Source organism: Passer montanus, unplaced genomic scaffold, assembly GCF_014805655.1.
Source record: "Passer montanus isolate IOZ18808 unplaced genomic scaffold, ASM1480565v1 scaffold34, whole genome shotgun sequence".
Classification (NCBI taxonomy): domain Eukaryota; kingdom Metazoa; phylum Chordata; class Aves; order Passeriformes; family Passeridae; genus Passer; species Passer montanus.
In genome coordinates this window covers 3,098,680-3,122,960 of record NW_024368152.1, presented here as the reverse complement: position 1 = coordinate 3,122,960, position 24,281 = coordinate 3,098,680, and the positions used below count along the sequence as shown (strand labels likewise).

Sequence of the window (24,281 nt, the reverse complement as noted above, 5' to 3'; positions counted from 1 at the left end):
AACACAAGACCCTTACTAAGTAACAGCTCTGCTAGCAGAAGGATTTGGAAGTGCCACCATTTAAAAATATGTGTAAAAAGATTTGAGTGTTCATTAAAAACATTGCCTGTTATCTCTATTTCTTATCTAGAAGAGGAAAGATTTTGTGCTTTTTTGTTCTCCTTGCTCTGTAGAGTTGGAGTTGGAAGTTGATTTTGATAGCTGATATCCTTGCTAATCATCCTTTTTCAACCTCTAAAATCCTTTACAACATAATAAGGCAACTTAATGACCAATGCATATTGTCAGCCTTTTCAAAGAATTGTATAGGATCATAAAAGGCAAAGCTCTGACACTGAAGCTCAGAGATGCAACCTCACACTCTGATGTTGTATCCATTTACATATTCAGTGTTAGGAATGCCTAGACAGTATTAACAAAACATAAACCTCTCAAATAAGACAACAGCAAACTAATGTGTGCATATTTTGTCTACAGTACTTTTAAGCTTCTAAAAAGTTTAAATATTAAATTATATTTTACTTATTCATTCACTTTAAATTATTTTAAAATGAAATATAATTAGTTATGTAATAAGTTAAGCTCTTTACACTATTTATCTCCTTTTAAAAGCCTTTGTAAAGGTTCATTGAGCATTGACGTCTTTGACTAACTTGACAGGATGCAAGTTATTTTTATTTCTTGATTGTATCTCTGAGCAAACAAACTTGCCTGATGCTTCGTGTCCTTATCTCTGATTGAAGCCAGTGGGAACTAGAGCTGTTTATAGCTTCACTGATACATACAAAGCCTTCATTTTTGCATGGAAACCTACGAAAACACAATTATTTTTCACCATCTTGGCCTATCTCTTCACCTCTGCCATGCTCACATAATTTCAGTTGGCTGAAGCAGCAGTCTCATGAAGGAAGGAAAGAAAAGCCAGGAACACTGTGGTCTGGCAGATGACTTTGGTTTCTCAACAAGTCTGTGCAAGTGTCAAGTGATTCACAAATGGTTCAGCAAATGTTGTCTCTGCTGAAATCAGATAAGGGTCAGCTCCAGGCGCCACATGAAACACATGGAGCCAGAGCCACTGCTGGGATTGCAGGGGCTCTGGTGGATGCAGGAGACTGCTTTTCCCCCTAGAGAGCTGCCCCCATTCCCAAAACATCTGCAATGGCTGGGCTTTGCTCTTCCAGCCTCAGATGGGTTTAACTCAGGACAAGAGATGTGCTAATCCAAGCACTGCTCCATCATCCCTCACCTCGAGCCAGCGCTGACCATGCCTGGTGCCAGGGCCAGCACCCTGCACAGGGGCACCAGGAAGGCCAAGAGGAGTGACCCTTGTGTGACCCTGTGGTCCAGGGCCTGGTTGCACACAGCTTTCACCTCCTGGGAAACAGCTTCACTTCAGTCTGGGCTGAGTGCTCAGCACTACAAAGTTGGATGGATCAAATTTGTTCTCTGTTTGGGGTTACTGGGAGAACCACACACTGCACAAAACCCAGATTAGAAAACTTAATAATTATAGTGTTTTGGAAATATTTTTCCCTGGTAATCCAGAATGCTAATCTGAATTACCAGACTATCTGTTTATTCATTACTTAGTACCGGTCTTAAACCAAAGGAACAAGGATTTCAACTAACTTTTATTCCACAACATACTGCATGACTTGAGTTTGTGTGTTAATCCTTATTTTCTTCCCTTTAACAAAATTTTTGACACAGATCCTGAACAGGACAATAGAATAATCAAATACTTTCACACAATCACAGAATATTCTGAATTGGAATGGATGCAGAAGAATCACTGATTCTAGCTCTTAGGTGAATGACTCATGTAGAGATTGAATCCACAACTTTGGTGTTATTAGCACCATGTTCTAACCAACTGAGCTAATCTCATGTGAAAGAGGAAAAAACGCCACAACAGTATAATCATTAAAATATTTTAATGGTGTTTTTTTAGGGGGGGAGGGGCTTTTTTGGTGCATTTAGCAGATGGGGTAATAGAAGAAAATTTCTACGAGAAATTTAAAATACTATCTGCAATTCTAAAGTCTAAAATAGTAATGTAACAAAAATCTAAAATACTATCTGCAGTTACTCTTTAAGAACAAGAAATGAGTTCTATTAGGCTTACATTACAGGCTCCCTCTAAGTTCAGCTGGTATTAAAATAATAGACACTCACTATTCAAAGCCAAAGAACTATAAAGTGAAATTGTTTTTCTCTCCAGTGAAGTTTCACTTTCAGTGGGGATAAATAGGTACTTTAGACCTTAAGTAAATAGCATATCAGATTTATTTGTATATCAGTTGATTTTAATATTGCTAGAACTCTTTTATGTTATGCTTAACAATGCTGTAGGCAATTTACAGAAAAGTTAAATACACAAAAGAGAAGCCTGAAATCTATATAGAAAAACTAAATGAATGGGTCACATTAAGAATTGAAATTAAATAGGTGTTCAAAAATATCATATGATCAACTATAAATGTTTTTGCCTTATTTGTCTCATTGCCTGAGGGTGTTGGGTGAAGGAGACAGAGGGCAAAAGGAAGCAGACCTGGGGGAGCTCTGTCCATGGATCCGTTTGGAGTGGCTCTGGGGGTGGAACCTCTCTGAGCAGCACCCAGAGGACTTGCCTGTTCTGGAGGGTGACTGGAGGCTCCAAAGCAAAGGCAGTGTGGAAATGAGTGCTCACCTTCCCTCCCTAACCCCTCACACTGATCAGGTCACAACCCATCCCTTGGTTTAGTCCACCACCTCACAACTCAGGCTCTAGTAAAGCCCAAATGGCCCTGGAATCTACTTCAGAAATCCAGGAAGCTTTTCCTCTTTTATATTTGTCTTCAAAAGTTGTCTTAGAAAGACTTAAACATATAGGTTAGTTTATAGAGAGGGTGCTATAAATTAGATGCCTGTACCAGCTGTACTTGTAAAAAAGGAAAATTACAAGAAATTGGTGGAAAAACATTTTCTGACAGGTAAATTACTGGATGGACACTGAATAGTCATATGGGATGAATGACTAAAGTCTCCAGCCCTTTTCTGCTCATTGAATCTGCTTTTTCAGGTGGAATTTAGAATCTTGCTAGCACCTGACTTAAGTTTGCAGGGCAGGAGTGGACCTGTTCATGGAAGAGGTCTGGACTATTGTTTCCTAGAAAAACCTGCAAATTAGAATAACTGTGTGATCCTGTCCAGAGCAGTTGTTGCATCAGCATTGTAAGATCTTACTGAATATGTAATTATGTTTAATGTAGCTGTGCAACATAAATCTAATGAAGCTTGAATACTGGGACTTATGTTTATTTGTTTTGTATAGCTTTGGAATTGATGTAATGGTACAGAACAGCTAAGCTATTTTACTATCTTTATACAAGATGTTATTTAATCTTTGGAGTCAATCCAATGAGAAATCTGTTTTGACTTTCAAGATAAATTCATGTACATGAATTTGTAGTCAGGTCATCACAAGAGTATTGTGAATGTACTTCTGTTGTTATGTGGAGCTCAGGTCACACTGGGGTGCATTTAGAAGGACTCTGAAATGCAAAGGGCAAGACAAGGCTCGATTTCACCACGTAAACAACTGTGTCAGAGAACCCACTTGCAACACAGATGTTGCCCAGCTTAGTTAAAACACAACTCTATAAGGTAACAGAAAATTACTAATCTCCCTAAACCCACAGCTGAAAATTATTGAACAGACTCAAGCTCACACTTAGCCTATACACAGAACTGCTGCATATCATGGTGGATATGTAGAGAAAGTCAAACAGACAATTAATTAAATCTGTAGTGAGAATTCAGAATCGCATCTGAGAGCTCAGATTTATTCTCTGATCTCAACACTAAACCAGACATGATTTGACAACATCTACACTATTTAACTCACTTGTTAGCCAGACAGGATAGCTGGAAACAGCTATCAGCCAAGAGCCTGTGCTGATTCCCAAAGTCAGGCTAAGGAGACACAGCCTGTCTATCTCCTCTGTACATACTGACAGGGCAGGGTGCAGGTTCCCTTTTGAGCTTGGAAGATATTTGCCTTTTATGTCTGAACTGTACAAGAGTCCTTTAGAAAGTGACAGGATAAACCACCACATTTCAGAGGTATAGTGACTAATGACTATTAAATGTAAACATTTGTCCTTGGCAGGACAACTGTCTTGATAAATTAGTTCATTTTCCCGTCTAAACTCTGAAAGGAGCTTTTGCATCAGCAAACTGAAGGAGACCTGAAAATACTTAGAAAGGGAAAGCAAAAAACCTGCATTGATACAAGCAAATTTTTCAGTTTTCCTATATTTGCATATTTCTTGTGCCTAAACAGTAAAAAACCCAATTTTGGAGTCCTCAGCCTGTATTCCACAAGTCTCCTTTAATTATCACATGTCCATCAAGAACTGAACTACAAACCCACATCCTTAGGGATCTAGGAAAGATTCTAAGCACTGAAAAATCATAGAAAACCACAAGGTATCTCAGCAATGAAAAGCACCAGCTCCTTCTGTGGAAAGGTAACATGCAGACTTCACTTGCTAATGACCCTGCTAGAGAGACCATGGCCCAAATTAATACATAGGAAGTACAGGTAAAACATTGGTCAGTTCTCCATAGATTTCATAAGGACAGAAACTTAAATTTGCAATCACTCTATAAGAAAGAATGAACGACTGCAAGCTGTATCTTTAGAGAGACTACAAGAAATCCTTGTGAAAGACATATCATGATCTCATCGAATTTGGTATTAAAACCTTAGACAGAAGATGACAGACTTCACATGTTATACATATCCATGCATTCCAAGTTCTGATACCGTGCTCCTTTGGTGACATTTCCAGTGTTTTGGTGTTTGACAGCTGGGTTTCTTCAAACATTAGGAGCCGTGTCCATCACAGTGTTGGACAAATTTATTCAGTTGCATTTAGAAAGAGCTCTATGATGGGCATTCTCTCAAGGAAAATGTGACAAAATTTCTGTCTTAATAGAAACATTTTGAGTTTAGTGACTCACCACTTACTGTAAAACATTTAATAAACTCTACAGAAAATGGATAAGACCAATAGGGAATGGGATTTCCAGCAGTCAGTGTCTGAATGGGGCAATACCTGCATAAGCTGATAGGACATTCAGAAGTCTGAAGACTGCTCTGAGTGTTGTTTGGTTCCTATGCATCACTAGGATTTTCAAATATAAACATTAGTTGTTTGATTTCTACAGTCAAAATGAGTTAAAATGAGACTGGGAGAGCTTATAGCAGCATGTCAGCAAGTATGGTGTAAGAGATGAAGTTTTCAGATACCATTCCATGATTTGAAGGCACATCTTTGGTGAGCACTTTAAACAGCATTGAAGGTGAGACTTTTTCAACCTTCCCTGATAAATCCTTACACTTTGCAAGAGTAACTAATAATCTATTAAATTCCTAGGTGCATGCACACTAGATTATAGAATGAATATCCTCTGACCATTGCCTTCAGTAATTTCTAATTAGACAAGCAAAATATACATGTTTTCAGCAACAGTCTGAGTGACAATGAACGACAGACCCACATTATAACTACTGTGTTGGGAAGCAAGAAATCCAGTTTTGAGAGCTTGCTGCAAATCTGGGAGGGGAAGATTGTCTCTCACACTTGCCAGGTGAGTACCCCAACTACCATGATATAAATGATATGTAACAGACAACAGGCAATTCTCTGGCAGAAGTTCAATTATCAGTGACCTTTCATGTACTTCCTAACCTGCCTGTGTGTGAATACACAGTGGAATTCACGGAACATGAAGTGTGCACTATCTCTCACCTGCTTAGGCCCACAGATAGACACGTAGGGCCTTGGCACAGCAACAGCAAAAGCTTTGCCCTGATTGTTTTAGGCATCTGCCAGGCAAGCAGACAGCAAAGAGGTGACACACAGATGCTGGAAGTTCCCTAAGACATCAGGCATGGCTTTAAACCTTTATGGGTTTTAGCTTTAGATGACATGAAAGGGCTTTTCTATGATCAAAGCTAACTGTACATGAGACTAGGCTAGCAGGACCTTTACAGAGGAAAACTGTGTGGATAAAAATGCTGATGATTGCAGCAATTTTGCCTATAAAATTCATAAAGTATTTAAGAAGTGCCCTGACCCATCCCTGTGTTGGGTGAAATGACTGTGTTTGAGTTTGGTTGGTTGGTAAAGGATGTTGCAAGCACTGAGAGGCAGTTTTACAACTGCAAGGTATGACTAGGCCTACGGGGAACACTGGGAACATTTATCCAACTTATACATGACAGAAGCAGCAGTAAGAACTTTTTCTGAGTGCAAAGTTTATTTTAACACATGTAACATGCATTCATTCATGAAGCATCTCAATTCAAATTCAAGGAATCCCTTTCAGGATCAAACAGACTTGTCCTGGGAGTTCAAGTACTTATTTCCTTTACAGCATCATAGCTGTATTTTACTGTGAAAACTCTGGCTCTTCCCCTCCTTTCCAAATTACTCAGTGAATTTGATCAGACAGCATGATAAACATATCAGCCCTTTCATATCAAAATATTCAATCTCAATATTTTAACACCTGCTTAAATATGTTAGGCACCAAACCTGGGTTGGATTTTTTTATTTTTACATTTTAGGCACGTGACAAGTGTATGGAAAAAAGGAATTAGTGTAGGCTCAGAGGTACTGCAGGGATAAGAAAGCATAAAACAGGAAAGAGTCATGCTACGGCTAGCATGTTGCCCATTGTAACTGCCTGGTGTAAGGCATGTTGCATTTGTTCTCCCTTTCATCTCTTGCTTTCACTGTGATATTCCATCACTTTTCTTCTGCTCTTTGCTTTAAGCTCCCTCCCCATATGTTGCCATGAATCCCTGTGATGTAAATTACACACTCCTGTTAAGATCCATGATGGTTGTTCAGCCTGGAAAGTGGTACCTCTGGGGTGAATTTCCAAAAAATGAAGCCCACTAATGACGACTGTGAGCAAGCTGGATGGATTTTAGGAGGGAGATGTTTTCTTATTAGAGATGCTAAGCTGTCTAATGAAGTAAAAAAACCCAAAATCACAATGGTGAAGAGGATGCTAAGCAATCTGGCAGTGGTGGGAGAGGCTAAATGAAGACATACAAGTGATGTGGGACTGCTTCTGCCATACAGTGCTCAAGCCCTAAGTCTCAAAATTCTGCCTGAAGTTGTACAGGCATGCCTGTATCTTCTGTTGTGTGAATCTGAGAGAATCAGTACAGTCACTGATTTCATGTTGAAAGGCCTAAAATGTCTCCACTGGAGGCAGCTGTTTGGAAACTGTTCATTTCTGTGTTGTGGCTGCTTTACATCCCCCCAGTGCAGCAAACAGGACTCTCAGTGGCACCAACAGTGGCACAGTGGAAGTGAATCACCCCCTGATGTGGCTGCAACACCTGCACTCAGCACTGAGAGCTGCTGGGGGCAGAAACCTCACTCCTGGGTGGGACACCACTGTTCTGGCAGTCTCCAGAATGGGAGCTTCCTATTTCTGCTAGGGCTTGAGCTCCCCTTTCTCTTCTTTCCTCCTTGCCTTTACCTCCCACTGCCACCACTTCATTTTTGCCCTTTGACCACTATAAACCAGAGTGTCACTGACACTGGCAGTGGGTGGCAGCAGTGACAGCAATGACCTAAGCTTTGCATGCATTGTACTGTTTGCTTGCAGTGCCATTGTACCAGTCCTGTTTCTGGCTTTCCTCCAGCTCAGGCTCTAGCTGTGCTCTGAAAACATCCCTTATTAATAAAAACTCAATGAGAAGTGTTTTTTCTTACCCCACGTAAAATTCAACTGCTTTGTGTTTCGTGATAACTTTAAATGCCAGCTGACTCAAAGGTGTTTTGCAGAACTCTCCTTCTGTGGGAAAACTCTTTGTGTCAGCTGAGGCTCAGTGTGTGCAGGACTTGCCTCTCTTACCTTTGTCCAGTGCATTGGTGCCAGAGGGAGATGATGGCAGCTGACAGGCTGAGGGATGGGTGCTGCTGCACCCATTTTTATTTCCTTTTTATTATCTGCAAGCTGGTTCTGGGACAGGGGCAAAGGTGGTTTGCTTGGGACTCTCATAACACACTCTCTTTCTGCTTTCCAGAAGGAAGAAATGCAATTGCTCCCTCTTCTTTAAATACTGTAAGAGTGTATCCATAAGTATAAGAGCTAATTCCAAGAAATACAAATATAAGCATTTCAAATCCAAAAATCATATTTTAAACTAAAATGCATTTAAGTTTTAGAATATGTGACCTAAACATATTTAAAATATCACTTGACTGTGCAGCTGCTAAAGGGAGACAGAATTTTGTTGCTTGCAATATTTTCTGACTCTGGGAAGACTCTTCTTCCCCTTAAATGTTGTTGTCATCACCCGGGATTCTCAGGAAAAAGTATCTCACATATCTGGAATGTCAGCTGGAAATTGCTTCTGCAATTTTTCATGAAAAATTTCTTGTGACATGCACTTCATAGAAAATCAAAACTCACATCTACTTTTGTCAGTGAGACAAGGATGAAACTTGCTGGAAAATGAAAATATTCTATTAAAAGTCTTCCAGGCATGCATTTAAAGCAAAGACATTTTAAGAGAAAGACAAACATATAAATTTTTTTTAAATGTTTTAAACTTTTTTCCATCAAAACCAATGTTGGAAAATAGTTTTCGTAGATCAACTCCAAACACAAAGCTATTGTCCACTGAGAAAAATTATATAATTTTGCAGGGAGTGAATGAACTTTTGAAGTGAATGAAGCTTTGATAAAGAAATTAATTGTAGTTTTTTTAATAAGACTGGTCTTATTGATACTTGTGTGTGTTCATTTTTCTTATAATTTCAAATGAATGTAAACATTTTTTTTTTAAGAGAAAGGAAAATATATCAATTTTTTTAAAATGTTTTAAATTTTTTCCATCAAAACCTATGTTTTAAAATAGTTTTGGTAGATCAACTCTAAACACAAAGCTGTTGTTCACTGAGAAAAACGATATAATTTTGCAGGGAGTGAATGAACTTTTGAAGTGAATGAAGCTTTGATAAAGAAATTAATTGTAGTTTTTTTAATAAGACTGGTCTTATTGATACTTCTCTTATTGATACTTGTGTATAATTTCAAATGAATGTAAACATTTTTTTTGCACATTCTTAAAGCTTCTACAAGACACTAGCATTTGGAACATTTGGAACAAACACAAAATAAAATGCATGGAGAAATGTGAATATGTGTTATTACATTGTTCAGTGCCATAGAACTCCAAGGAAAATGTTGAAGGAAAAAATTAAGGCATATTTGTCAATATGGAAATGAAACCTTAGTATCTCGTTACTAAATTCATTATGTTTATCAGCTTATTGCTCATATTAATTGTCAGAAAACATCAGCCTTCCCTATATGCCCAGAATCCCAGGAAGCATTTCAATATGTAATGATATTAACTACACTCTTACACATCCGTGTATGAACCACTTTAACAGGAAAGAGTTCCCTAGTAATTAACTGTGCTTAAAATTTTATTATTGTCTCTCAGTTTTCAAGAATATTTTTTAGGTAAATTATTATGTGAACCAGCTCTACTTGTACACCTGTAAAAGAAAAAAAAATTATTTCTCAAAGAACTGCACCCATCCTACATATCAACAATTTCACCCTAAGTGATCTCAAGGTGTGTTACAAATTTCAGTCATGATTCCGGCAAGGATCATATGTGGGATTCTTGCTGTGAACAGGCAGTTGTTTGTGTTATAGGGCTTCTGGAGTTCAGACCTACATGTCTAGAAACAAAGATGATGTAAAATTAAGGGGAAAACCAGCAGTAGAACCATGTTGGCAAGAGAATATTTCTGTTTTGTGTGTTTCTAAGAAGGTCTTCACTGAAGCGTTAGCCCAAACTCAGACTCCAGGATTGATCATAAACTTTCTCTTGACACAGTGAGAACCTTGCTAGTAGCAAAGTGGTGTACCCTGAAACTTCACAATGACAGGAAGGCTCATCTCTTCCTTTCTAATCTCGTTAGCTACAATTTAGTGACTGTAAAAATGACGTATGAACCAATCACCACTAAAGCATTCTAGACCCCAGAAGTAACAGACAAACTAAAACCAAGCCAAACCAGTAAAAAAATATGCATGAAAAAACCTGCAGATATAAACTGGCTTTTGTTTCCTGTATTAGAACAAAAGTTATCTATAATTCAGTTATTACAGAGCATGTCACATGAGATCACATGTTAAAGTTGAACTGCCCCAGTTAGTTGACTTACAAGTCTAATTTTCGGGAGCCAATGGCTCTGTCCTGCCCGTTCAGAACTGCCAGCCCCAGATGGGAATTCTGCCCTATGTTTCTGAAGGGCAAAGATTTGCGACACGCAGTTCAGACTGATGCCATTCCACTGCACTTTACACTTTACACGTGCACAGTCGCAGCACAGCAGTGACCCAGGGAAAAAGGTGTCCCTGCCGCTGCCCCGGGAAGGGCAGGATGCCGCTGGGGACACAAATGAGGGCACAGCTGGGGCACATCTGGGGGCACAGCTGGGGCCACATCTGTTCTGCCCTCCCGGCGTGCCCGGGCCCCGCTCTGCCGCTGCGCTGTGGCAGCCCGTCCCGTCCTTTCCCGATCATTCCAAGGTTTCCCGCTGGAGCGCAGCGCCCGGCACGGCCGGGCAGGGACACCCGCGGGGGGAACGCACCGCGCCAGGGCCGCGAAAGGAGCGGGGCAAGGTGGTGCCCCCGAGGGGCAGGGTGCGCTGGGGTCTCCGGGCCAGGCCCTCAGGCAGCGGCCAGCTCCCAGGCGGTGGCTCGGGGCAGGACGCTCCTGAGGGGAGCAAACCCTCCGAGCGCCCGGGCGTCGGAGCAGGCGGCCCGCGCCCACCGCAGCGCCGTGCCCCCGGAGCCCCGGCCGCCCCAGCGCCGCGGGAGGTGCCGGGGCCGGGCCGCTGCCCTCAGGGCGGCTCCTGCCTCCTTCCCTCCCTGCCTCCCTCGCTTCCTGCCGGCCGGGATTGGCTATGCTGCCGGCGGGCGGGCGGGACGCGCGGCGCCCCGACGGAGCGGGGAGCGCGGCCCTGGGAGCGCGGAGCCGCCGTCAGCGCGCCCGGGCTGTCCTACACCGCGATTCTCCTTTTCCCCCCTTTTTTTAAACTTTTTTTTTTTTCCCTTATCCCGCTTCCCTCTCGGGACTGGAAGCAGGATCCGCGTCCCTGGATTGCTATGCCAGCTGAACTCTCCCGGGCCGTGGGAATGCACGCCATCTCCGACCTGCACTCCTCCCTCCCCCTGCGGCTCCTCAACAAGGGGCCCGAGTACCTCCGCAGGCAGCTGGAGGCCGGCAAGCCGGGCAGGAAAAGTGCCGTGGAGAGACTGGCCGCCGATAAGGCCAAGTACGTAAAGAGCCAGCAGGTCATCGGCACCAGGCAGGATCCCGTCATCGCGCTCAGCTCAGCCTCGGAGAGCAGCAGCGAGACCTGTTCCGTGGAGAGCAGAGCAGCGAGCAGGGAGCTGGGCACGGGCGCGAAGCCCCCGGAGCCGGGCACGGCGGCGAGCTCCTGCCGAGCCCCCCTGCAGCACGGGCCCCCCATCGCCAGGCGCAGCACCAGGAGGCAGATGCGGCCGGATTCCCTGGTGATCTACCGACAGAAATGTGAGCTCGGCAGAGGTCAAAGCCAGGACAGCTCACGGGGGAATTTGGTGAGGAGGATCTTCCATGGGTCCATAAAAGAGAAGCAATTGGCTTCCCCTGCGTTGCCCAGAGTCATGGAGGACGTCGCAGCCACCGAGAGCAATGAGCCTCTCTCAGCAAAAGATGGTGACCACGAGCCCAGCGAACATGGAGCGGTGCAGACTTTCCCCGTGAGCACTGAAGGGGCAAGGGTGTGTACAACAGAGCATGAGAGACCCTCAAAACTGAGTACACCTCCTGAAGAGGTCAAGGAGGTGAAGAGGAGAGGTCTCCATCGCTCCCAGTCAGACATCAGCTCTCGCTACTCCAAGTCCTTCGCTGAGTTTGAAACATTTTTCAAGTACTGTGGCCTGGAGCAGGAGGTTATTGAGGATCTTGGGAGAGAGAACTTCTCTGTGGTGTCTGACAACGTCTCCTTCAAGATCCGCAGCATCAGCGTGGCGACATCGGAGAGCGAGTTCACAAGGCACAGCGGGGACGAGGGGCTGCTGGAGGACGAGCTCACCGAGCAGGTCCCCAGCAGCACCTCCGTGATCGAGCGCAACGCTCGGATAATCAAATGGTTGTACACGTGTAAGAAAGCCAAGGAGACCAATAAGGTGATCCAGGAACTGGCGTGATGGCTTCATTCAGCATGTGTTGGAGCCTGGCGAACTCAAGGTGTGTGCAAAGCCTCGCCCTGACAATTTGGGTTTCTTTTTCCTTTTCAGAGAGCAGTTAACTAACTTCTCATGGTTTATATTAGTCTTTTCAGGAAGGGCTGAAGGGAAATGTGTTTTGTTTACCACATGTTCCAGGTATGGCTTTTTTGCAAATCAGAGATCTGTTTTTACAAAAGACAAAATATGAACAAGTAAAGGTTTGCAACTTGCCAGGTTTAGCTCAGACCCCCCACAGGAAATTAAAGAGTCAGTGTGAGTGAAGGATGCCTGCTTTGCAAATATCTTACTTCTTTTAATTTCTGCTATATTAAATGCTAGGAAATGTATTCAACCTTTAGTTACAGTTATTTGTAACAGACTGAACAGTCTACTACTAATTAGGAGTACACTGTATTTATACTGTACTGCTGAAACTATTACTCATCAGGAGTGCACTGTATTTACATTACACTGCTACAGTTTTCCCCTTTACTTCACTCTCTCTCTTTCTCCTTACACATAGGCACCCCCAAGTATCAGAAAAGCAAAACTGAATCAGTGCCCTGCTGTCAATCTTATTTCCTCCCTGGCTTCTTGTTGGGACCCTAAAAGTTTGTACCAGGTGACCTCATAGCATTTCACAGAGTTTGGGTTTTCCTCTGCAGTGGGTTTTGCTGTGTGGTTGGTGCAGGTAGCTGGGAATGGGTTGTGCAGTTTGCATTGGTCAGAGGGGTGCTCCAATGTTTTGAGTTAAAGATAATTAACACAAAAGTGTGGATTTGGGCTTAGAAATCAATTACTTCACAGACAGAAGCATAACAAATTTAGCTCTGGTAAAAGCCAGTGTCCTGGGTTTAATAGAAGTGGTGTTTATTTTGCGTATGATCTCCTGGAAAAGAGCTATATTCATGGAGCCTGTGGTGTTGATAATCTATAAGTTTTTCTTCTTCCACTGCATAAAGCCCCTAGGATAACTACTGCAGCTTACCGTCAGGTACTTAAAAATTTCATGAGTAGGTCTTGATATGAAGGATTACATGTATATTTTCTGACAGTTCGTAATTGGTGCATGAGAAGAACATCATTTGGTGTAGATACAGCTGTTGACAGAGCATGTGGGTCCTATGAATGTGGAGAATTGTAGTGCTTGAGCCTCATTCCTATGTGGATGTGAGGCTGTCTCTACAAATTCCTTTAATCCATATAAGGCAGTTTCAAGTAAATAGATTTTTATCCATTTACTTGAAACTGGCTAAATTCCTTTAATCCATATAAGGCAATTTCAAGTTTCAAGTAAATAGATTTTTATCCATTTACTTGAAACTGGTTTTAATGATGTGAAATTGTGTTCATCTTTAGAATTAGAATTTTTCTCAATAGTCTATTTTCTTCCTGCAAGAGAAGGAAGACAGGGAGAGAGCCATTATACAATAACTTTTCAAGGCTGTGCTGATAAGCATATTCTCAGGTTGACAACTTAAAAGAAGTGTTGTTATGTAACAAATCCTTTCCCAAATAATTTTAGAGAGAAGAAAGGGCTCTCCCAAACTAATCATTTCTCCTTGCTGATCCTTCTGTGATAAAGAGCCAGGGAGATACACGAAACAAAATTAGGAAGGTGGTGGGTTTGTGAAGCTCCTTGCAGCTGCCAGCCTTGTTAAACAAGAGGATGGGAGGCAGATTCCAGCAAGCAAGAACCACACAAGAAAAACAACCAAATAGAAGCCTGTTTGCTCCTGGATGCCCCTAATGGGGTAAGGTCCAGGTCATCACCACAGAGCTGGCCCCAGAGGGAGCAGCTGGCCCTTTCCCCATCTATTTGTCAAGCCTGTCCAGTGCTGCAGCTGAGCAGGAGATGCTGGTGAGCACCCCTGGGAGCATGCAGTCTGCAGAGGAGGTGCTGCATCAGGGCAAAGGCAAGAGGGTGGGAAGTACCAGGAGCTGAACCAGTGTAACCTCACATGAGCTTGGTCAATGGCTTTTTATTTTTACCATATGAGAGAAAATTGTAGTACACAGCCTAACAAGGTGGTGAAAAGATCTCAGTGAAAAAAACATCAAGTTTATTCAAGTGATCCTATGTTCATTCTGCAGTAACTTTAATTACTCTGGTAGCAATTCCTTTGACAGCCTAGGAAAGACTATTTCAGAGGGTCCTTATTTATAAACCTAATTTTAAGAATATTAGGGCTAACTCTGAACTGTTGGATCTCATCTGTCAGGTAGTTTCTGAAAACTGAGAACATACTTATCATTTAGGCCACAGAAGTAGGAAGTTGAGAAAGGTCAGCTAAAAATACCTGTACAAGGGTCATCAAGAGTTGCCATAAGGTAAATACCACATTTACTGGACCGAATTTAAGGAGAGAGTTGTTTATTGTTACATGATTGCAAGATGAATCTAAATTTTCATTCAGTTCTACACTTTGACAGCATCAATTCTGATATCTGTGTTTTCACAGTATCCAGGTGTTTTGTTCTGTTGAGCTTGCTTATTAAAGGGCAGTGGACTGCTGTTCTCTGCTGGGAAGCAATGTGCTCTTCCTGGTATTCCCAGGCACATCCTTAGAAATTCCTGATTTTCTACAGAAGCTTGAAAATTGTTGCATCTTCTTTGGACAATGAGGCAGAAACCTCATTTCTGAAATCCCGGCATTCGTTATGTCTAAAACACCTTTCAAGAACTCCAGAGCTTTTATGGGCCAGTGATCATTCCATTCATATTTTATGTTCTCTGTTTTAATTTTTCATGAGCTTTCTGGGACCTGGTGGAACACTGTGTAAATAAAAGAGCTGGTTGAAGGATCAGGTTCTTTAGTATGTTTTATCAGAGAGATGATTGCAGAGTGTGGGTTGTGAGCTTCAGAAAACTGAGGTCCTTAGCAAGATGGTCACTGCTGTTTCTTGGTAGAAAGCTGCCTGAGTTGACCTCTGCAGTCCAGTTCCTCTCACTGTCAGTTCTGCTTGATTCTAGGAAGAGGGGTCACTCTGCATCCTCCTTCCTGAGCTGAATCAAGATTATTCAGCCTTGAGTTTCTCATCGTTCTTAAATGGGTAACCATTATTCAAGTGGAAATCTCCAGGGAGGATAATTTACTGTGTTGGCAGTAGCCACAGGCAGCTGAATTAAAGCTTTAGAGTATCACCTTAAGCTTGTCTGATGTGATAAATAACAAATGACACTGTTTTTCTTCTTTCTTCAGAACTGTTGGCTTGGAAGTAGAACAAAACCAGACGTAGGAAGAGACTTACCTCATCTGGCTTATGTGTACTTTGTCCAAGTTTAGTATTTTGTTGTTGTTTCCTACCTTCGTCCCCATCCTCTGGAAGCCTCACTCTTCTCAAGCCCAAGGGTGTCCAAGACTGCAGTGAAAAGTGGAGATTGTGAACTGTGCCTCAGCAAGACAGCAGGAAACAAAATCACCTGGAAAATGGAAGTATGGCAGCAGCTGCCATCCACAATAATATTCAACATCATCTCACTGCCTCAGGATGTCATTCCAGGCTGTGACAGAAGGTCTGTTTTGTGCACCCATCTCTTTCCAGCAATGAATTTGTCAACAGGGCTGGGAGGAGAAGGTGGGAATGAAGTGGCAGTGACCTCTGGGTCAGATGTTTCCTTGCAGACAGACTCCACCTGGATGTCCAAAGGCTCTGCCTTACCAGGGCTGTTTGATTAGAGCTCATCCCGACATCATTCACCATCATTTGCTTGGCTGGTGAGAACTAACTGTGGCAGCCTTATCTGAGATACTTGGCAAATATGTAAGCTAAATCCCTGCCAAACCTCTCTTTCTCTGACAGCATGCAAGCCAAATTGGTGTACCTTACATCCATCTAGTTTTCTCTTGCTAGTTTGTCACACAGCTTGCTCAGCCATTGGGAAAGAATAGCGCCAAATACTTCCAGGAGCATGGTTCCAGGAAACAGGTATTGAGGGAGGTTTTGCATTGTTTCTGCCTTGCAGAACAGTACAATTTGTGATGTGTGCCTGAGTCTGACATGGCAAACATTGCAAGGTTTGGTGTAAGACCTTTAGTTTTAGGCAGTGAGGGAGCAGGCTGTTACAGAATGGCATTAGGGAGCTGTGCCAGGCTGTGTTAAGCCGCACTTCCCCAGTGTGGGTCTGCAGCAGGGCAGTGCAAGGCATCACTGTGCTGCAGGGTAAGAAGGCATGTTAGGGCTCAGACAGGCCAGGGAATGTCCTGTGTAGACAACACCTCACTCAATATCATCAGCAAAATGCTTCATTTGGGCTGGCTGAGATAAACTTGTTTTAAAAGGTGATACTTGGATCACTAGTGTAGTGAATGAGGCCTCTGCAGTAACTCATGGAATTTGTTGGCTATGCCTCAAACACCCCAATTTATCATTGCTTGCTAGAAAATCAAAGTCTTTCTATATGGACATTGCAAACCACAAAACAATTGAAAAAAAAAAAGGCCAAAGCCACTTTCCCTTTCATTTGCAGTGATACCCATCTGTAAAAGCTGCCTGACTGGCACAATGTTGACTTCAGCTGTTGGTCCTGCAGAGGTTAAAAGCCTACCTTGTGTTACCATGCTTGTGGAAGAGTTGCCCTTGAAGAGCTCATTGACATCAGCTAAATATCATCTGGGTTGCACTTCCATGGGTTTTAAATGTGCTTGTCAGTCCTTGGATGGTTAGTGCTCAGTTACAGCACCAGTCTGGAAATGCAATGTCTTCTGTTTCTAGTGTTGGTACCAAGGCCTACGTGTCTGAAGTTCTTAAGATAACTAGATAACGATTCCAGATAAAATAATTATTGAACCCACTTTTCAAATGGGAGAAAACTAAGTAGTTTGTGTGAGCTCCTTCAAACTTAGAGAAAAGGTAGCATACGTGGGTATTTTCTTATATAATGAAATCTCCATATATATTTGTTACGTTATTATAAAAGGATGATTCTCAGAAAACTTCAAGATGCTGCTAATATGATAAGATTTATACACTGAAGGTACAGGTTTGTAAGGATCACAGTCTCTAGGTTTATTAGTCAGGAACATAATCTGATGTATGATGTATGATAATCTGTTCTGTTCATGCTCCCAGCAAGATGCTGTACCACATATATATTTGTATATCAGAGCTAAGGGATGCTTTTCTTCAAAAACATGGATTACTGTAGATAGCTCAGGGTGCAGGAAAAATCTTTTGAGTTACAATCCAGTGCCGTGCCACAGGAGAAGAGAATTAATTTGTTTTGTTTCAAAGGAAAATTCTTGTTTCATTTTCAAACTTCTATTTGTCTCCTCCAAGTCAGTTGAGCAGCTTTCAAGAGTTAAGATGAAAGATGTATTACTCATGAATTTTCAGTATTAGGAAGGAATATGTTTCATTTGCTTGAAAATACTGAACATTAGCCTTTCTGAAAATTGATAAGGGTTTTATGGCAGAGGTTAGTGAAATCCCAACTGGACCCGTTCTGAATACTTTTTTAGTCCCTCTTTTTGTCTTTGTGGATAGTTCAGTAGGGTTCAGGTGACTTTCCACACTGATGTGGCATTTCTTTGGCTTTGTTCAAACTCTGTAGGAATCCCAAGCACTCCCATTAATTTCAGAGGTGATGTGGATGTGTCTAAGATCTTTGCCTGTTAAGCTGTAGATTCCCTTTATTTAATAATGCCTTGTGGGGAAGCTAATAATTTACATTTCCTATATGTCAGAACAAAAATAGATTACAATCTTCTTTCCCCATACGTTTTGGGAATGGCTAATTCAGTGTTTTTTCCAAATGATGAGAGCTGTGGTGTTCATTCTGCTCCTGTTACTGTTACATGTAAAGGGTTCTCCTTTCTTCTGCTGGATCTTTCAGTCATATCCTTCAAAACAAGAAGAACTTGCTAATGTTAGCCACTACCTATCTTTTTCTCAAAAAAAACCCCAACATTTTTTGGTTTATTTTGGGGTTTTTTTTACTATTTGGGATGGGTGGAATTTTCCAACGTTGGTGTTAAACTGTGGAAAAGTGGGCTGTTGCAGTTTGAACAGAAGTTTTAGCAATGGAGCTGGTTTTCCATTAGTCTAGGGAGCCTAAAATGGTGGCTGATGACAAATGCTAGTCATAAATTGAATTGTTTTGTTTGACTAGAACTATGTAAACAAAACAGTCAGATGGGGTGCAAGTGTACAGAGCAAATTGCTGTTTACACCCCAGTGTTTCATGGTTCTCCAGTGCTGTGACAAAGGGCAATGTCCACAGCTGTCGCATAACAGGAGAAAGATACAAAGTCTGGGCTTTATGGTCTGGAATATGGAGATAAGACTGAAATATTTGAAATATATTGTAAATATTACTGTACAGAAATCTATAAGAAATACAGAATTTTCTATATATATATTACTTTTCTAATGGATATAGGTCTACACGTTTTATGAAATCGGCCAAGCATTACATTGGTGGGGATTAAGCAGAAACTTTCTTCTGGAGCAGGTTGTCCTGCCATTGCCTCCTGTGAAGTTTCTTGCATCTGCTTTTGAATCCTTTGAAATGGAATACTAGTCGGATCTGATACGGATATTTCACCATTGTTATGCTTATATTCCTGTGAAAAAACTTGATGCTGTTGAATGCATACAAATAAAACTACCACTCTGAGAGGTAATGTTTGGTTTTTTAAAAGTATACTTTTATTTTGCTGTCTCCATTAAAGTGCTATTTTTTTAAAGCTGGAATCCCATTAGGGAATTGATTTCTCTGTGAGTGAGGCTGATACTCGACTGTGAACATCTCAAAGTGCAGTCCCTGAGCCATGCCCGGACCCCTGGCTGAGAGCTCAGGCACGGAATCTCTCAAGGAGCTGGCACAATAACTAGTAGCTCTCAATATCAGTAAATTTTGATTACATGAGGGTAAGGCTGTTCTACAACATTCCAATATTTTTTATTTCAGAATATGGCTGAAAAGATAGAGTTTATTTCTAAAGGGTACTATTTTTTCCAAATTTAGTATTCTGTTTGGTCTTGCTCACTGTCAAAAGCTACGATGTGCTGCAGGCAACACCACACTCATCTCAGCCAGTGTCCAAAGTGAGAGAGAGTTTCAAGTTTTGCTTGGAAAGTATATTATCTCCAGAATCGTATAAAAAACTGTTGTTTGACTGTTCTTTCCTTAGAAATAATTCAGAATATTATGCTAAAGCTCTATTTATTTTGTGCAGAAAGGAGCAAAAATAATGGTTGCATACAGTGAGCTTTTACAGGAAACCAAAGCACTCCAGTTTCATAGTTACAAGTTTGGTATGGTCTAATCTGCTCAGACTCAAGTTTCACCAGCCAGCATTTGAAGACAGTTTGAGGTAGAGGTAAAGGATGCCTGCTGTGCAAATTGGGATCTTCCACAAAAACCCAAGAGCAACTTTATTGTCACTGACATGTACCTTCCTCTCACAAATCCTGCGTGACCGATGTCAGTGCAAGGTATGAAGCAAGTCTGGAAAGGGTGAAATACATGCATCCCCCTTTCTATGGAGGTTAATCTCCCACAGCAAGCCTTTGCTCATCTCACTGCCTTACAGAGGACAGAGCAATTGTAGTCTGAGAATGACCTTGGGCTACAGCCCAGCTTGCCATTTAGAAACATTGCTCTTAAGTAATTTTTCAGGTAACACCTTAATCACATATTTTATGAAGTCCAGTGGATTTCTTCCAGAAGTAAGGTTTGGCCAGCTCCTGCTCTCAGACTGTCTGGTGCAAGCAACCTGTAAAAGTCACAGCTTACCCATCCACTGCTTTGCTTCTGATTTGTCTCTGAGTAGTAAATTGGTGTTGGAAAGAACCCAGAAAAAATATCTTTTCAGATGTATTGTAGATGTAGAGGCATTCTGAACACACCACTGCAAAAGCACTTAGTATCTCCAAGAGCTTTTGGTGAAGAAAAGGTATGCTATGTAACAGCAGGCAAATAAACAAATGCAGGACTTGGCTTTACTCTGCAAAGAGATGCCTTCAAATTTTGAGGACATTTTTTGATTGGGCCATATTTATCCTGGTTTTATCCTGTGATACTGAATGAGGACTATGTCAATTCACTTAAGTACAATGTTGTAGAGAGAGGTGGTAGATGCCCCATCCTTGGAAATAAAGTGAACTTAGAAAGGACTGCTGAGCTCATTTGCAGGCAATGATGTAACAGCAGTCTGTCAAGACCTCCATGACAAAAGGTGTTGAGAATTTTGTTCAATTATACTTGCCAATAAAATTTGTGATATAGCAGAAAAACAATATCATAAGAAAAAACCCCTTCCAGATCGAAGTCAGCTACATATATCTGTCTCCAGGAATCAATGTAGTTACTGAAAGAATACAAAATCCTGTAAAATTAGCTTGCACACTTGTACTAGACTTGAGTTGCCTCAGCAGTTATGATTAAAAATATCTAAGAGCTGTGATTGTCTGGGTTTCAAAGTTTGCCTCAATCATCAAGAGCTCAACAGGAGTACTAATTTTTGGTTTTTTCAGAGGCAGTAACAGGAACCAGCGGGTAGCAATCATCAACACAAAGCCACTTGATTATTAGTCAGTTATTGATCAGCATTAGAGCACTGAAGCAACAAGCACCAAGACATGGAGCCACACACAGAGGCAGGCACAGCTGAGCACATGAAGGGGAGTGTTTCTCCTGTTCCTTCCTTTTAGCCCAAGCTCTTCTTGCATCACTGTTTTTCTCTTTGGTGACCAGGAAGTCTTAACCACTTCCGCAGTTATTCATCGCTCTGAGTTGCTCATCTCACGCCCTCTCTGCCAATCCCTTTCCATGTTTACATTTCCAATGAACTCATTCATGTGCCAGTCATTACGCACGGCACTGCTCTATTTGTCCTCATTCCTGTAATCTTTTTTTTCTGAATAGTGCTTTCAGTTAGGTTTTACACCCTTCTGCTCAATCTTTCTGTTTCTGCCCTAAGGAAACTAAGAACTAGTCATGCAAAAAGTCAAAAAATGAATGTGCTTTGTTGTTAAGGAGAAGCTTACAAGATCTGAGACCAACGTCCTAGTCTTTTTTCATCTATGTAGTTCTTCCTGCATAGCTTAGCAATAATTTTTCATTGTTTTCTTCTTTGATACCTTTTTGTAACATCATCTTTGGCTTGGTTTGTCTCTTGTAGAGGATATTTTTCAGAGCAATGGTGACACTTTGTCTTCAAAGAGCTCTGAGCACAGCTATTGCAAAATCAAATTCCAAATCACAAGACTTTTCATGGTGTACTATAGTTTAAACCTTCTAGGAAGTTTGGTGGGGCCAAGTAAGAACATTAGGACAGTGAAAGTCAATTGGGTAAGCTTTGCAGTAGCAGGACTGAAAAAGAAAGCCTGAAGCAGCTCTGTGTGGAACCCAGGACAGCAAGCTATCCCTTGAAATTGTTGGAAAGATACAGTTTGCCACTCATTTCTTGGGAATGTGTCTTCACTCAACATTTATTTCCTGCAGGAAAGTAAATTTAGCAAGAACTTTATCACATGCAAGAGTCAACCAGCATCAAACAGAGTCTTTTGGGCTCACCTGCAAACACAAGCTGAGGTGATTCTCCAGGCATCTATTGGGTTTAAGAAGAGCATCTGCACAGCTGCCTCCATCTGCTCTGACAACAATGAGAATAGGATTCCATCATAAAAAAGGATTAAATTCCTTGATGTCAATTACTGTAAAGAAGCTGAAAATTGTGTAACTTCTGAGAATAGACCTTCAATGTAACATTTAAAGACAGACTAATTGTCTGGAAGCTCCAATTTTCTGAAATTTTCAGATATTTAGATTCTATAATTTTATTACCCTACAGTTAGTAGAAAGACCATCTTATTCCTGCAGAGTTTGAGACATTCATAGATAATCTTACATTGCTCTAAAACAATTGCAGAAACAAAGTGGTAGGATGGTAAGAGGACTTCTCTGCCCACTGATCATAGAACATAGAATATCTGAGTTGGAAGGGACCCACGAGGATCATCAAATCCAACTCCTGGCCCTGCCCAGGACAATCCCAAGAATCACACCATGTGCCTGAGAGTTTTATCATGCACTATCCGAGAGGATGATTTTCTTCCATAGGCACTTTGTCTAACATCCCCATTTACCTATGCTTGAACTCAAACTGACAAATAAATTCCCCTGGTCTTCAAATATTTACAACATAAAGCAGCATGGTTTGTATTATGTTAGCATCTTGCTTTACCTGAGGACTGAGACCAATATTAACAACAGTCCTCATGTGTAAAATGTTTGTACAAAAGCAGGAGTACATAAAAAATCTCAAGTCTGCTCATTACATCACACTACATAGGGATAATCTGTAAGATTTTTTACGGTAAAAATGAATAAAATGCAATAAAAAATCATGCCCTGCAAAATGCACGTAAACAAGGAAAACTGATTGGGAGGAATGTTTAACTCCCAAAGTTGCACAATCTGATGTATTTTTGTCTTTCTTCAGAGTAACCAAAAGAAGTATTTACATGCTATCTAATGGTTCGGCAGAGCTGGCAACATCTAGTAAAGTTGCAGTAAATTGTGCAAGAGGTATTTCATCACAAAACAGAACACAGATTCTACCTGCAGTTGGGAGGGACAGGAAACTGTTGTTTTAATCAGAAGCATGAATTTAAATCTATTTGCATTACTTTAACTGTAAAATAAAATTGATTCAGAAGTGTTGGAAATGTCCATGTGCTCAATTGTCCTTCAGTGGTCCTCCCTCTGCTTAGTTCGTGTCAGCTTGCCACAGGGCTCAGCTGAACAGAAACGACTGAGAAGATCTGGAGCTCTGAAACACTCCTTTAGCTGAGATGTGGCCATGGAATGAGATCTGGCTCTCAAGTGCAGTGGAGCTAGTTGCCCTCCACCAGCTGCAAGTCCAGCCTGCAAGGTGCTGAGGGGCACGAGGGCAGACCCTGGCCACCACCAGCCTCCCCTTGGTGCTGCAGCACACTGGGTTCTTCTCAAGCTTTTGCCCACATGGCAGGAGCTGGTGCAGGAGTGGGGACTGGTGGGAAGGAGGCCTGCTAGGAAGAAAGGTGGTTGACCTGGACTCTGAAAGTGCTCTCCAGGGATCATCCTCTCAACTATATCTGTTCCAGCTTCAGGGCCCTTGCCTACTGTGTAAATAGAATATGTGCTAGTAAGTTAAAGGAAGAGAGCAGGGTTTCTTTTCATCTAAATTAATGTTCTGTCACTTAAAAAAAAATAAATCTGTATTTCTCTCTCTAAATAGATCACAAATACTTTATTCCAGTTTAAGCCCAGCTTAAAATTATTTTGCTCATTCCTAAATTAAAACAAACACTGACCAAGGACTCCTGTATTTGTTCTCTGTTAATTTTACTCAACATTCTTCTACACAGATATCTTTTCAAGGTATATATAGGTATATTTCTTTTGAAATAAATACTTTTCATAGTTCTATAAACACAGTTATGATCCAGATTGAAGCCATCCAAACATTTAAGATTCTTCGGGTACTGAATGGGAACAAGAAAGAGAAGGACACCAATTTTACACTATGCATTTTGCTACAAGCCTGGGTTTTCATCCAGATTCACAGTTCAGTGGAGGAGGCAGGAGAGTCACAAGGAACTTATCCTACAAAATTTGTGGTATCCATGACTCTGGTCGTGGATAAGTGCCATGCTTTGCTGTAGATGTATACATGTAGCATGGTAACATCCTGGGAATGACTGCAAAGCATAAGCATTGCCCAGTACAAATATTTCCAATATCAAGAACCCTCCAATGTCCATTTCCTGCAGCCTTCCCAGCCTTTCCTAGTGCTTCTGTTCATTGTGACTAACCTCAAACACAACGATGTTTTCTGCACAGTCACGATCACACCTTTGCCACCATGATCAAGGATGAAATGTAAAGCAAAGACAAAAAAATCCATCTAAGCAGGAAGTAATCGTGGGTGGTTCTGAGTGAAATCAAATAGGATGGTGCAATGGAAACACAAAAT

The 24,281-nt window shown here is 41.5% G+C and overlaps 1 protein-coding gene across 3 annotated transcripts in view; it reads left to right on the top strand.

The window, feature by feature from the left end:
• The window catches only part of FAM110C (family with sequence similarity 110 member C), a 48,415-nt gene extending 25,430 nt beyond the window's left edge, over positions 1-22,985 (top strand). The window contains exons 1-3 of one of the 3 annotated variants that reach the window (XR_005628200.1): positions 10,164-12,334; positions 12,839-12,937; positions 15,519-22,985. Coding sequence is in view for 2 of the 3 variants with exons in the window: in XM_039715646.1 (XP_039571580.1) it covers positions 10,378-12,294 (1,917 nt within the window). In the remaining variant the exon portion in view is untranslated. Of the gene's footprint in view, positions 1-10,163; positions 12,335-12,838; positions 12,938-15,518 lie in introns of those variants that run through there. The other 2 variants (XM_039715647.1, XM_039715646.1) reach the window with 2 other exon arrangements.
• Positions 22,986-24,281: the final 1,296 nt, after the last annotated feature.